Source organism: Pleurodeles waltl, chromosome 4_1, assembly GCF_031143425.1.
Source record: "Pleurodeles waltl isolate 20211129_DDA chromosome 4_1, aPleWal1.hap1.20221129, whole genome shotgun sequence".
Classification (NCBI taxonomy): domain Eukaryota; kingdom Metazoa; phylum Chordata; class Amphibia; order Caudata; family Salamandridae; genus Pleurodeles; species Pleurodeles waltl.
In genome coordinates this window covers 461,519,209-461,534,310 of record NC_090442.1, presented here as the reverse complement: position 1 = coordinate 461,534,310, position 15,102 = coordinate 461,519,209, and the positions used below count along the sequence as shown (strand labels likewise).

The 15,102-nt window shown below is 45.7% G+C and overlaps 1 protein-coding gene across 3 annotated transcripts in view; it reads right to left on the bottom strand.

Annotated features, from left to right (window-relative positions):
* The window catches only part of FRMD4A (FERM domain containing 4A), a 676,100-nt gene extending 671,113 nt beyond the window's left edge, over positions 1 to 4,987 (bottom strand). For 2 of the 3 annotated variants that reach the window (XM_069228743.1, XM_069228739.1), the window contains exon 1: positions 4,736 to 4,987. In XM_069228743.1, coding sequence (XP_069084844.1) covers positions 4,736 to 4,768 — 33 coding nt within the window. In that variant the 5' untranslated portion in view covers positions 4,769 to 4,987. The remainder of the gene's footprint in view (positions 1 to 4,735) is intronic. The other variant, XM_069228737.1, reaches the window with a different exon arrangement.
* Between the last annotated feature and the right edge of the window lie 10,115 nt (positions 4,988 to 15,102).

Here is a 15,102-nt window from a genome sequence, read left to right as displayed (position 1 = left end):
TGTGAGCGCTGAGAGAGGCTACTCCCATCAATCGTGATGCTGCTTTCATGCTGGTTACCAGCATGAAAGCAGCGCCAGGATTGACTTGTGCAGTTTCCTAGGTCCTGTTGCGCGTTGGAGCCAGGAGAGGAGAGGTGACAAGAAGACACCCCAAGGTAAATGCCATTTTAATTTTTTTTTTATTATTATTGTAGTACCCCCCTCCTGCGTTGTAATACGAGCCAGACGCCACTCTGTGTGTGTATGTGTGTGTATATATATATATATATATATATATATCAAATTCACTGGTCCTCATAGCTGGGATCCAATGATTCTGGTGCATATACGGGTGACTTGCCTGTTCAACATAACATACACTATGTCGGCCAGCAGTGCACACTCCAGGACGACAGAACAGCAGCGTACCCAAGTAATAAAGTTTATTGTAGGCACTGCAATAAACTTTATTACTTAGATACGCTGTTGTCCTGGAGTGCGCACCACTGGCCAGCATACTGTGTGATATATAGTGTGTGATATACACACACACACATATATAGGTTTATGTCTTCTGCAGAAATAGTAAAAGTAAGGTGTGTATGTGTGCATTCATGTATATATGTACCTATGTAGAGATGTGTGGGTATGTCTGCAAAAATTAATGCTTAGTTATTAAGTATGTAAATTTGATTATAGGGCAGGTACCTGTAAGAGTATAAGGGGATCACAATGTATTTAGATATTTAAAAAAATATTATATGTAGACTTAAGCACAACAACCATGTGCATGTGTGACAATGTAAATAGTATTACATATATGCGTTTATATTTACATATGAATGTGTAGAGTTATCGAAACAACAGGTACACATATCCACCCAATATCGTAAGCGAGCAAATTTAACAAACTTACCACATCTAATGCTACAAGGCAACAGCAATTACACATTACTGATCTACTGCCTAATTACATCTAACGTTTGGTCCGAGATTAGTGTGCTACTCGCCGCAAAGCACTTCAACGCCTCGTCAGGGGCAGAAAGCGCCATATAAATAGAATTTGCAGTTGCAACATACTCTAAAAGAGAGGCCGCTAGAGTGCTAAACTCACTGATCTGACAACAAGTAACTCCTAGAAAGCAGTTCTTATTTCACCAAGCAAAACATGTTTCAGCAAAAGAAAGTCGGGAATGTTGATAGTTTGTTTGCCTGAGAGCAGGTGCTTGTTGGACGGCGTGCGTCGCTAGTGCGTGCTACGTAAGATCCAGGAACAAGAGGTTGGCAGCTGAAATCACCGCAGGCGGTGCTGCAGGGATTTCGAGTAATTGTGATGATCGTGCTAATCAAAAAGGAAGCATCGCCAGAGCCGGACTATATTAAAAACCAGGAATTTCCCTCCAAAGACTTTTAACCAGTGAACTCCCGGCGGCTCGCGCGGTGGATGTGCCCTTGGTAGGCTGGCGCAGAAGGCTCCACTGAAGCAGCACACACAGAACATCCATCCTTCTGGCACCTATTAATGACGGTGCACACGTGCTTATGTTAGGAAGAAGGCGTGAAAAATGGAATAAATAATCCAGTGGATCTGTCAGTGTCAGCCATAGTGCCTGCCTACAGCCAGTGCACACTAAGCACTTATTCAGCCGCAACTGCTTCATGGCAGTTTTTTCCAGAGACATCTGGTTATCTTTGCGAGCTAGACTGTGGCAGACACCTTTCACCTCCCCCAGGTAATCCAGTGCACATTTTAATCCAGCTATGTGCATGCAAAGGTATTCCGTAGCTTGATTTAGACCTGTCAATCCCATTACAGAGTGCATAATCCCATTACAGCTCGAGGTCCAGTTTACTTCTGCACTTAGTGTAACTGTCCAGGAAGGTACTGGAGAGCCTCTACAACCCATTCTGATTGATAATTCACACTATGGACAGCGTTTAAAATGAGGTGGATAAACTACACAGAGATGTGATCCTGCGGCGGTCCTTGGCCCACCTGCCCTGAATGTGCCACTGTTCAAGCCCTGGGATCTTCAGAGAGCGGTAGCCAAGGTGGCCTTCCACGGTCACGTGTATTTGTCATGCACTCTGACAGTTTCTGACAGACTCAGCCATGATCACGTTTCTGTGTACAGGCATTGAACAGACAGCTTTCCTGTCCTCCATTCACTGCCCACTCAGGACATGTGTCAGCTCTCCTGTGTGACTTGTCATAGTGTTTGAGAAAAGCTTACGATCCTTCTGTAGGAATACCTGCTCCCAGATGAATCAGCATTTCTCACACTAAGTTTCTACCATGCCTTTTTTGGCCAGCTCTCTTGTGCTTATTGAAAACAGCAGAGCTGGGACATTCAGAAATCGCTACTCATAAAAAGTGTCTACATTTTGTTGTTCTTCCAGGATCTGAGAAAGGATTTGTATAAACCATCAAGATCCAGTCCCGCTAATGATACATTCCAATCAACGTATACATCAACAGGCCTTTTCAAAAAGGACATATGGATCTACCAGCATCCTTGCAGCCAGAACCTTTCCAGTGTGTGTGAGTGTGTCTATTAATGTGTGTTTGTGTATCGTACATGCACAACCTCATATTTCCCATCTCCACAGGCTTAATTGGTCATGTATTGATACGACTCATCATATTTAAAAAAATATCTGAATTGCGACAATCACCTGATTAAAATTTCATCTAACAGATCTCAGTATTGTAGACATGCTTGTCCTTCCTAAAATTGTTGATCATTCTTAACTGAGGCGCTATTGAAGATTGTGATTTTCACTGGTTCATGGTGAGTGAGGAAAAAACATGGACAAATTACTGACCTGGACAGAAAGTTGTGTTTGTAGATGTGTGTCACACCTTTTTTCATCATGCAATTCACTGACTCAGCATAAAAAAAAAGAATGCATCAGTCTATTTTACTATATATACCCAATGATCTAAATGCAGACCAAGTGTCTCGTTGACAGCACACTTTGGGTTAAAGACATGAGATTTATGGTGTACCACAAATCACAATCATGTATTGACATACACATCTGTATGCTTAATGGAACTTAAACAAAAGATGCCCGTGCAACGCCTAGAATCGTCATAATTTACAGGCAGAGCCCCTTAACAGTTCCAGAAGTCCAGCTTCATATAACACAGGCCTGGAATAGAAACATGCATTCTTCGGAGGCAGAGTGGTTTCAAATGATGCTAGAAATTGAGAAGAGGCTGCTCTTGTGCTCCCAGAATTTAACTTCATGATCCCAACGCAGTGAAAAGAGACGCTAATGTACCGATGAAGGGAGCTGGTTCCCAAAATGCTGACTTGGATTGCAGTGGTTCGCTGAGGCGCATAGAGCTCATAATGAAGGGAGCCTGTCTGGGTGCAGAATGAGCAGCCTGGTGCGGCCGCCGGCACGGTCTGCTCTTCCCCCATAGATGTCTTAGCTGGAGATATAACTCTCTTTAGGTCGTGCACATAGACACTCCAGGTCTCATCTGTCTCACGCCAGCCCTCTCACCCGGACTTCACTGCCTATATCCTGGCAAGACAGAACAGCCCTAATGCAGATGAATTGGTGCATCACAGTGAACCATCTCAACAGATGGGGTGCTTGCTGAACTGGCAATTGCTATACATTGCAGGTTCCACTTGGCTCAGCACTATGAAAGCAGGGGGTGAGCGCTCTAGTGCAGAGCGCGACACGCAGCCCATCAGTGCACACCGCCTGCTCGTGACAGATCACCGCCACAGTAATGGCATTGCAACGTTTGTGCAATAACCCGGTCTGCTGATAGCTTGCCTAAGGCAGCAATCTAAACTGTAGCCAAATGAATCCAGGCTGGAAATGTCACCGTCAACAGACGCACAATGCTCCGGATATGAATGGGGCACGCGCTGCTGGAACGCCACACCTGGACAAGGCCACGCCAGGATCACATGCAGCGATGGGAAGGACTTGGAATGCCCACCTACGCCAAAGTCAACACAATCCTCAACACAACCCACAGGCATGAGTATCACATCTTGAAACGAGAACTAGGCCAGTCCCAGCATACCAACGAGCTCTGTAGAAAATATTAAAGCCTTCATAAACTCTAAGGCGAAGCATCATATCCTGTGGAGTGATGGAGACAAACGTCCATCTAAAACTACATATGTGTTACAGTCCCCTTAACTCCGATGCAATACTTCACGAAAATACAGACTAGTGGGGGTCTCAAAACTTTTTACAGTCATAGATATTTAACAGCTTTAACAACGAGGGTGGAATGCTTTTCAGAAAATCAGGTGCGCGTTAAACAGTTTCTACATCACCGAATTGCATACATTTTAGGATGAACAAATCCAGCACGCTTCATATTGCAGTAAATTATGTCATGCACCGTGGGTGGGAGAGGGGTCATTCGACAGGCAGGAATACACAGAACCCCTTCTCCCTACCTGTGATTCCAAGACCAACCCCTTAGCACACCTCAGCCCTGCGCCCCCAAAGAAAGGATGAACCCGGCAAGGAGCCACAGTGGGGTGACAGGCACCAGGAGCAATAGTGCCAGCTGCTGCTGCAAAAAGCACCCTCTTATTCCAGCAATGATATCTCCAGGAGTCGGGGTTTCCCACCTGCACCGCACCTCCGCAGCAGCCGCACTCAGCGTGCTGCGCGGCTGACCCCGGTGCACCCCAGCCAGGTGCAGTTCGGGAAAAGGACAAAAGCGGGGCCGCCCCGAGCCCCGCAGCACCCCGCGCGGCACCTGACTCACCTTCGCTCTCATCGGGGACAGGAGACCTTCCATGGCGGCTCGCTGCTCCTCATACCAGCCCGGCCAGCTCCTCGGCGTCAGCCCCGCGCTCCCGCCTCACGCATCCCATAGGAAGTTCAGGGTGACCATCCCGCCGCGGCCCCGCAGCCCCGCAGCCCGGCCAACCTGTGCGGCTGGCGCCGGTGCCGAGCAGTGCGCTGGAGCGGCCGCCCCTCCCGCCCAGCCTTCCTCCCGCCCTCCGCCTGCGAGTGCGCCCTCTCCCTGACGAGCGGCTCCCGCCTGACGTAATGCACCCCCGCCGCGGGGCCGGGTCACCCCCGAGCAGGGCCGGTCCCGGGGAGTCCGCGCGCTACTGTCCCCGCTGCGGTGCGCGCCCGGGACGGGGGAGACACCGCAGGCCCCTCCGGTACTGCTGTGACGGGGCTTCCTGCGGAAGGTGTATTGTTCTGCGCCTGGGATTCCTCGGCTGCGGGCCCTGGCCTTTGTTAAAAGAAATCGTGTGCCCAGATATTGATTTACTACCTTCGTAGCTCGACAACAGCCGATAAAAGCCGCCCACGTTCAATACCCCGCAGGCTAATGCTCTCACTGCTAAGATCCCAATTGGAACGTGAAAACCACAGATTTGAATTCACGGCTCATCCTTACATCTTTCTGAGGCCTGCGAAATACACGCCACAGCATCCCTTACACAGGTGCTTGCCGCCTCCCCCACTAGGCATTAGAGAACAAGCTGATTTTGCGGGAAGGCTGGCAAACGTGAAATGAAGGGTGGGTGTAGCAACCTCAAATGGACACTTCAGTGAGCGTGTCTTGTGCCTCCAAAACGGAGGACCGTCACTGTAGGTGAAAATGAGCTTCATGTTCTTGTTGCAGATTGACTGTCTTCTCACTGAGAGCATGCCCATTCCTCCCCAACCTGTGGTCCGCGGCCCCCCAGGGGCCCGTGATACATTCCCAGGGGGTTCACAGGCTTCTGCTTGCAGGAAGTCACTTCTCCAGATGGGGCCTCTACAGAAACACCGGTGTATTTTTATATTTATTACTTACTTTATGCAGCATTTTTAAAAGAGCTGCAAAGTTCCCTGTATATATACAGCAGCTTACAGGCAAAAATAAAAAAGCCAAGATAACACTGGTGATTAATCTACCTGCTGGAGAGAGATGGGAGTTTTGTCTGGTGGCAGTTTTGACTCATCTAAGGTAACTCAGATGGTTAATATGCCTGCTGCAAAGAGTGTGTACCATGCAAAGAGCAGTATTTCATGTAGCACAGTGGGTTACTGCATTGGTCATTGGTCACAGAGATTCTTTTGATATTGTTACAATCATAATTTAGCACAGTGAGCCATAAACTGCCATTAAAGAGCTACATGCCTGCTACTAATTACAAAGTTATGTTTTTATCCTATTCTTTCAAAATCCTCATGCTGCTAAAAAAGGTTTGCTTGCATAGAAATAAATTCTTATTATTAGTCACCCCTAACCACTGTGTTATGTTCTGAATCCTGAGTTTGTGCTTCTCCAGACCAAACACTCTCAGAAAAAGCCTACCAATGTGAAAGACGTGTATCTTACACATTGTAGCTCCCTGTAAAATGTTCCGATATCCTAAACCGGTATGAGAGGTGCTATAAAACAAACAAATGAATTACAAGTGACAGAGAGGCTATGGAGAAACGAGAGGCTCTTATTGTTTTGCTTCCTTTCCCCACCACATATTTATGTGAAAAAGCTTTCTCAAATCTTATGTACCTAAAAAAGTTAAATAGAAATCACGTGGGAAATGTAGAATCTGACCTGAGGATTCAGCTTTCCTAAATAAACCAAAAATTGAAAAGTTAGTCACTGAGATGCAGCGCCAACATTCCCATTAAAAGTTTTCAATTTTTGCATATTTTTTCAATATGAAATAATTATATCTGTAGTAAGTCAAGCATTTGTTTGATGGGTACTTGTTTGTGTATTTTTTGCAAATTACTGTTTTAATGTTTGAAATTTAAATTGTACAAATTGCTTTAGGGTCCCCGGTTTCCAGTAGTGATTCAGTGGGGGTCCTCAGGAGTGAAAAGGTTGGGAATCACTGACTTAGGGCACCATTACGAGTTCCTCGGTTATCACTGCAGGGATGCCAGATGGCGTGGATCTCTGCATTGTATCTGGGGATTATGAGTTATTTGTACCAGAATGGGGAATAACAGGAAAACCCAGGAATACCAGGTACAGTGCCACTTGTATTTACCCCTTCTAGGGGAAATAACACACCCAAATCCATAGAAATGTACCACTTGCATGTGGTAAAAGTGTTGGAGGCCTTTTTTCTCAGCGGTGGTGCGAGGGGTGGGAGTGCAGACTGTATTTAACTTCAGCTTGGGGTGGGGGGATTTTCTTACTTCACTCATGCTGAAGTATGTTGGCGGGGAGTAGACACAGCAGCTGCCTGCAGTTCCCTTCTTCCCTCGCCAATCCTTGTCCAATGTTTCTGGGCCAGAAGTTATCTGATGCAGAATTTAAGGATCCCATAATTACCGGCCCTTAAACACTGGGAGACTCATAGTTGCACAGATAGAAGACATAAGTGCCCACTTACGTTTTGCATGATTCACAATAGTACAATCTTTGTAAGCTTGTAAGTATGAGCATCTTCAGAAAAAAACACTTATTCTAAAGAATGTTTCTCCCTTCTGGAATAGCACCCTTAGGGGTCGGGCACGCCGGGGGCCTGACCCTTGCACTAGTTGTGTGCGGGCTGACATGCGGCTTCCGCTCGCCTCACGAGGCGTGGGAGCGGAAGTAAGCCACTTTAGGAACGTTGGGGCTACAATGACACCAGACCGGTTTGGGCCGCCGCGAGCCAGTGGGGGGCATAAAAGCCCCCCCCCAGAAGGCTCAGCCTTCTTCTTCCTGACGCAGCGGCCTGAACACGGACAGGCCTTTTGTTGACCCACCCACCCTCTCCTTAGTATTAGGCGGAAGAAGAAAGACTAAATGTAACCGGAAGCAACAGAGGGGACCCCAAGGGTGGGGCCCCGGTATAACAACAGAGATAGGATCCTGAAGTCCTGGACCAACCTGCGGATGGACACACCTGATTGGGCGTAGGGAGCCCATTCACTGGGGTGGTCAAGGGGCTCATGCCCTGGGCCACCCCAGTACACCCCTTGGCTGATTGGTGTTTGGAGAGGGGGCGGAACCCTGAGCATGGGGGCAAGGAACAGAGGAAGCAGGGGTACCGCCCCCCCTAGGGATACAGGTGACGACCAGTCCCTGTGTGGTCCAAAGGAGGTTCAGGATAGGAAGGGATCCTGTCAAAAATGATTTATGGTTACAAAGGAAAAAAGTATCTATAACAGTATATATTTATTTTGCAGTGAAATGTTTTTTAATAGAGTAATTTTGCATATGATGATTTGCATACATTGTTTATTTGAATTTTAATGAAAGTATATAAATAAAATAAATACTTCTTCCACCGAACTAAATTGTCTTGTCGGTTGGTGTATGACCGGTGTTGGGGTGAGGGCCTGCTGGCGGCTTCCGAGTCCTAATAGCTCTGACTCTCTTTTCTAGAGATGCTAGCCTTTATCAAGCATTGTTACTTATTACAATCCTTCCCAGGGGGTGGACCTAAGATTTGGAATTCCCTCTCACTTCTTCTCACAATCATCACTTCCTGTTCTAAGTTAAAAAATAAGTGAAAATTCTTCTGCTTCAAAGTCGTCTTCAGTTCTGATAACAGATTTGTCTGTGTGTCTTATGGACTGTTATTATTTTTTAGATTTTGCCTGGCAACATAGCTGCCTGCTGTGGTCAAAGTGAATTACAAAAAGTATGGGAACTGTGATGCTGCATGCAAAGGGGCAGGGGCAGTAAGCAGGGGGGCAGAGTCAAATGTGTGACTGAAAAAACAAAATATTTTGTACGTTTTTTGGTCTTTCACCTTTAGGTAGCTACATATAAAATAGCATGCAGCTTAAATAAATGAAAAATACATTTTTCAAGTAGTTACTCACTGGGAAATGCAGTATAGTATACTATGAAGCCTCTATTAGTTAATGTGTTGCAGAGGTCTGTGTGTAACTGGAAGGCCACGTAATCTTGGATGGTGCAGGGGAGAATAGGGAAGTGTATTTTTAGTGCTACAAGGTCAGAGACTGTGTGAATATGTAAGGCATTCGTTTAAACTTGCATTACACATAGCATAATATACACTGCTACAAAATGCACAAAAAGGGTTAAGATAAAATGGTGCTTCCAAAATATAGATTTCTTAAATACCCAGACCGAATGTAATGCAATTTTTCTGACATAACTGTCCTTTCGACACCTCGTTCGGGGTAGTACACTCTATGTAACTGCGATTTCAATTAAAAACATGAACTTCACAGCTCAGTTGTTAATTCTTTGCACTACCACTGAAAAATAAATCTTTGTCACAACACAGCTTTGAGTGATTTGATCAACTAAAGTTAGTACTGGCTACCAAGCCCCCTTTACATTTGTAGATTACTGTATACATTTGCAGATTAACTTGTTGCACACATTTAGATTTCTTTTAGGGAAGCAGGCACCCTGGCAGGAAGGTTTGTTTAGCTGTCTGCTGGTCTTCGGTTTCACAACACGGGAGACTCACTACTTGACACTTCAGCTGAAACATTTAAAATATAGGAATCAACCGTCCTGGGACAGTTGTCTTTTTACAAGAAGTGGGGGAATGGTTTCTTATAAATCAGAAAATTATGGTTATGTCGTGCCTCTCCGATCCTGCCCACTTCGACCACAAGCTGCCTGCCCTACCTGCTATTACCAGTGACTTAAATTATATATAAATTTGGCTTGGGCTCCACCCAGAGGAGTATATCGCTCTCATCTCATGCCGTCAACAGTTTAGTGCTTTATCTCACCCACAATGGCTTTAGTGCATTTTAATAGGGGATGAACTCCTTTTCATCTTAAAAGCGCACTGAAACATCACACATTACATTCATTATCTCATACTTGCCATGTATGCAATTTGTCTTTCTTCCTTTGGTATGACATTTTATCTTCATTTGTATGTCCATCTAAGAGCAGCTTTAGCTCTGTGTTTTCTGAAAGACGTATTGTGTTCAATACCAATACTTACATTGTGCTTTGGGTTAGCCCATTGCTCGTTGGCTTTCTTGTCAATCTCATTTTCTTGCTTCTTATTCAATAGTTTATCTTCCTCTCTTTGTGTTTGTCACTCCCTTTAGCATAGCTTCTTTACTAAACGTTTGATTGGATGACTTGTATCCTTCCACTGCTTACATCTAGGGAACTACTTTTTACCTTTTGGTTTCAGCATTCTATAAGTGTGCCTGTGGTAATATGCACCTTGAACGTCAATTCATCAAAATGCCAGAGGTAGCGGAAGTGACATCACATGTCATTTGACCGTTACTTTCACTCACACACACAGTCTTAAACACACACATTCACACATACATACACTCACATAAACACACTCTCACCCACAAGAATGCACACAACAAACATTTAAACATACTTTTTACTTATCGATGCTGCCACGGAGAGTCATATTCCAACTAACTTAGTCCATTCTATATTACACTATTAGTGAATAATATAACATTATATTATGCACTATTAGTGTAATAAACAATTGCCAGAAAACAAAGAAACTGGAGCCCTGAATAACGTCCATAATGGCGAGTTGCCTTCTGTCTTCCTGACACTGATTTTGCCAACTCTGAGGCTAGGGGTTGCAAAGGCAGTGCCAGGGGTCGCAAGGGGCAAGACAGGGGCCCAACTGCGACCCCTGGTGACCCCCAAATGATGTCCATGTTTTGTTGTCTCCTCATTCCATGTGTGCCGAGTTGTTCTCCACATTTCACAGAGTCCTCTGTGTTGCTCCCTCATTCTAAACTCATCTGTTACTTTCCTCAGCCCTCCCCATCTAGTTCTGTACAACCTCTATGCTCCTATATTGCCCCCCCAACCCTCCACATCCTGGTTTTATCCTATGTTTTTTCAAACTTTGTATGAGAGCCCAGCAGTTCAGTTTGCCTCTGGCCTGCTCCATTCACTAAATGCAATTTCACTGATATTTATCTTTTTTTAATTTACTGTTTCAATATAGTTGTCCACCATCTTGGAAGGGTACATTAAAAGAAAAAAACTGTGCTCCACGTATCATGATGTATGCACCTGCAAGCATGGCAACACACTTGTGTGCATATATCATCAAGCTGGATCCAGCATTTAATTTTTTTCTAATGATGTGCAGCAATGTTAAAGCCAATTTTCACTTTTCAAAGTGAAGACCTATTGGAAGCTTTGCCTATGCGTTTCCCTATCTATTCTCTACTTTTTCTACTGCTTTTAAACTGCCCTTTTCCTCCACACCATTCCCCTCCCTTTGTTTGTTTTTTGTCTTCCATGTTATTTGGATGAATATTCTCTGCAAATAGTTCTGATGCCTACTTGACCATGGGCACACTATATATAAATGCAAATAAGTATGTGGATATGTTTGTTCTATTCATGCATGATGTGTGCTACAAGTACATACACAAGCAAAAAGAACAGATGATGGATGTAATGCTGAACAATACAAACATTCACCCCCAGTCACAAAGATCCATCATTTTTTTGCCCACAACGCCACCCCAGTTTGTACCTAAGCATACACAAATCAGTCCTGACCCTGCTCCCCATGGGAACTGTCCAGCCCGAACTGCCAGGCCAGGTCCTCCCTGGAATAGAAACAAGCATCCTGGGACCGGTTTCGAGGTATCACTTTTCATCAGCCAGGCTAGCTTGAATCTCATGGTGCAGTGAGCACAGGATCCACATCTGTGTATACCCTTCTCATTTAGGGAGACAGAAGTAAAAAGAACAGATGATGGATGGAATGCTAAACAATGCAAGCATTCTCCTCCAGTCACAAAGATCTGGGTTTTATACATTGTTTTTTGACCACCACACCAACCCAGTTAGGAACCAGCCATATGCAAATCAGTCTTGACCCTGCTCCCTATGGGAACTGTCCAGCCTGAACAACCAGGCCACGTCCTCCCTGGACCAGAAACAAGCAGTGTGGTACCGGACCACTGTATTCAAGCTAGCCTGGATTATGAGGGTTGATACCACGAAACCAGTCCCAGGCTGCTTCTTTCTGGTCCAGGGAGGGCCTCGACTGTCAGTTCGAGCAGGACTGTTCCCATGGAGAAAAGGGTCAAGACTGATTTACATATGCTGTGTTCCAACTGAGGTGACGTGGTGGGCAAAAAACCACAATGGATTAAACCCAGATCTCTGTGACTGGAGGTGAATGTTTGCATAGTTCAGCATTCTTTCCATCATCTGTTGTTTTTGCATTTGTCCCCCTAAGTGGGGAGGGTATGCCCAGACGTGGGTCCCATGCTCACAGTGCCACTGGATTCAAGCTAGCCTGGCTGATAAGGGGTGATACCCCGCAACAGGTCCCAGAATGCTTGTTTCCAGGCCAGTTCGGGCTGGACTGCTTCCATGGAGAACAGGGTCAAGACTGATTTGAATATGGATAGGTCCAAACTAGGGTGGCGTGGTGGGTGAAAAACAATGGATTAAACCTAGATGCCTGGGACTGAGGGGTGAATGTTTGCATTGTTCAGCATTCCATCCATCATCTATTTGTTTTGCATTTGTCACCCTATGTAGAAAGGGTATGCCCAGCATGGGTCCCTTGCTCATTGCACCACTGGATTGAAGCTAACCTGGCTGATGAGGGGTGATACCCCGGAACAGGTCCCAGGATGTTTGTTTCCAGTCCAAGGAGGACCTGGCTTGGCATTTCGGGCTGGGCTGTTCTCATGGGAACAAGGTCAAGACTGATTTGCATATGACTGAGTCCAAATTGGGGTGGCATGGTGGGCAAAAAAACGATGGATTAAACCCAGATGTCTATGACTGGGGGTGAATATTTGTATTGCTCAGCATTCCATCCATCATCTGTTCTTTTTGCATAAGTGCATACACCGCATGCTTGTAAGGGTGACCAAAAGTGGGTGTAGCCAAGCTGTGACAGATGAAGAAGCCAAGAGCATGCAGTATACAAGTATTGCATACACCAACGAAATTGTAACTTGTTCAGTGGTTTATGTAGGGTGTAGTGGCACACCAGAAAAAAATAGTGCTTTCCAGAATAAAAATGACACTATTATTGAAATGATAGCATTTATCTATGCATGTCCAGTGTTAGATAAGTTGATGAAAATCAACAGTTACTAAACGTACCACACATATTTCATTGAATTAGGTCGATGCATGTTTTTCTCCTTAGAGTCCCTTTATGCTGGGCCTTGAAATTGAACTTTGAGGCACTGATGAAACAGAGCTACAAAAAACACTGCAGTAATTGAATGCACCGCATAAAATCCTGGGCGACTTTCCACCAGTGTGTGCCAGCTCGGGTGACAAGAGGATTCACACGCAGCCATTCTTGACCACCCAGGATTTTGACGTTAAAAGTGACTGTGGTAAATCGACTAAGAATTCGGTTTGTTCACTATCTCCGCTCTTAATCTCTGCATTCTTGCGGGGCGGGGAGCCAGGGCGCTTTCACTGTGCCGTGCAGCGGCGCCGCGTTGTAGTGCAGTGAACTACAGCGCACAGTAGCCAGGCCATGACAGATTCAGGTAGGGCCATTGTGAAGTGTAGAGCTGCGGAACCATGCAGTCGTGTCTCAGAAGAGTGCAGTGGAGCCCTGTAGCAGAAGAATGCAGTGGATCCTAAGTTTAGTGCAGTGGAGCCCTGTAGCAGAACAATGCAGTGGATCCTACGTTTAGTGCAGTGGAGCCCTGTAGCAGAAGAATGCAGTGGATCCTACGTTTAGTGCAGTGGAGCCCTGTAGCAGAACAATGCAGTGGATCCTAAGTTTAGTGCAGTGGAGCCCTGTAGAAGAAGAATGCAGTGGATCCTACGTTTAGTGCAGTGGAGCCCTGTAGCAGAACAATGCAGTGGATCCTAAGTTTAGTGCAGTGGAGCCCTGTAGCAGAACAATGCAGTGGATCCTAAGTTTAGTGCAGTGGAGCCCTGTAGCAGAAGAATGCAGTGGATCCTACGTTTAGTGCAGTGGAGCCCTGTAGCAGAACAATGCAGTGGATCCTAAGTTTAGTGCAGTGGAGCCATGTCGCAGAACAATGCAGTGGATCCTAAGTTTAGTGCAGTGGAGCCCTGTAGCAGAAGAATGCAGTGGATCCCAAGTTTAGTGCAGTGGAGCCCTGTAGCAGAAGAATGCAGTGGATCCTACGTTTAGTGCAGTGGAGCCCTGTAGCAGAAGAATGCAGTGGATCCTACGTTTAGTGCAGTGGAGCCCTGTAGCAGAACAATGCAGTGGATCCTAAGTTTAGTGCAGTGGAGCCATGTCGAAGTTGCGGAAATTCAGTCATGTCGAGATACGTTCAAGCTCTGCCCAGAGCACTGCAGCTGAACCGTGTGGATGTACAGTGCAGCAGGGACATGTCAGAGCACAGTGTAGTGAACGCATCCCGAATGTCAGTGCACAATGCAGTGAATTCATGATGACCTAGAGTGTGATGAAGACATGTCAGACTACAATCGGAGAGGACATCTTGAAGTACAGAGCAGGGCAGCCACAATGATGTACAACCTACTAGAGCCGTGTTGAAGTGCACTGCAATATAAATGTACAGCACAGTGATGCCACGCTGAAGTGCAGTGTAATGAAGACAGTGTTGCGGAGCTGCGCCGATATACCAGCGTGGATCTATGTTGAGCTGTAGTGCAATGAAGACACGTTGGAGTATAGCGCAGCAGAGCTATGTTGAAATACAGTCTACTGAAGACATGTTCAAGTGCAGTGCAGGGGAGCCGTGTTGAAATGCACTGCAATGAAGATGTATTGAAGTACAGAGCCATAGCGCTATGGTGAAGTGTAGTGTAATGAACACATGTTCAAGCAGAGCGTCGTGGAGCTGCGTTGGAGTAGCAGGGTGAGGCTTCGTTGATGTATAGTGTAATGAAGGCACGTTGAAGTATAGCGCAACAGAGCTATGTTGAAGTACCGTGTAATGGAGACATGTTGACACAGCGCAGGGGATCCATGCTGAAATAGAGTGCAGTAGAACCAGGTTGAAGTGCAGTGTAGCAGAGTCGTGTTAATGTATAGCACATATTTTAACATTTTAAAGTGCAGTGACGTCATGTTGTCATACAGCACGGTGGAGCAATGCTGAATTACAGTGTAGTGGAGCCATGTTAATGTATATTAGATATTTTAAACTGCAGTGCAGTGAAGCCTTGTTAGGGGTGTTATGAGCTCGGAAAACGAGCAGTTGATGACAGGTTGGAGAGGGTAGTGGAACGGGGGAAGATGTTCCCAA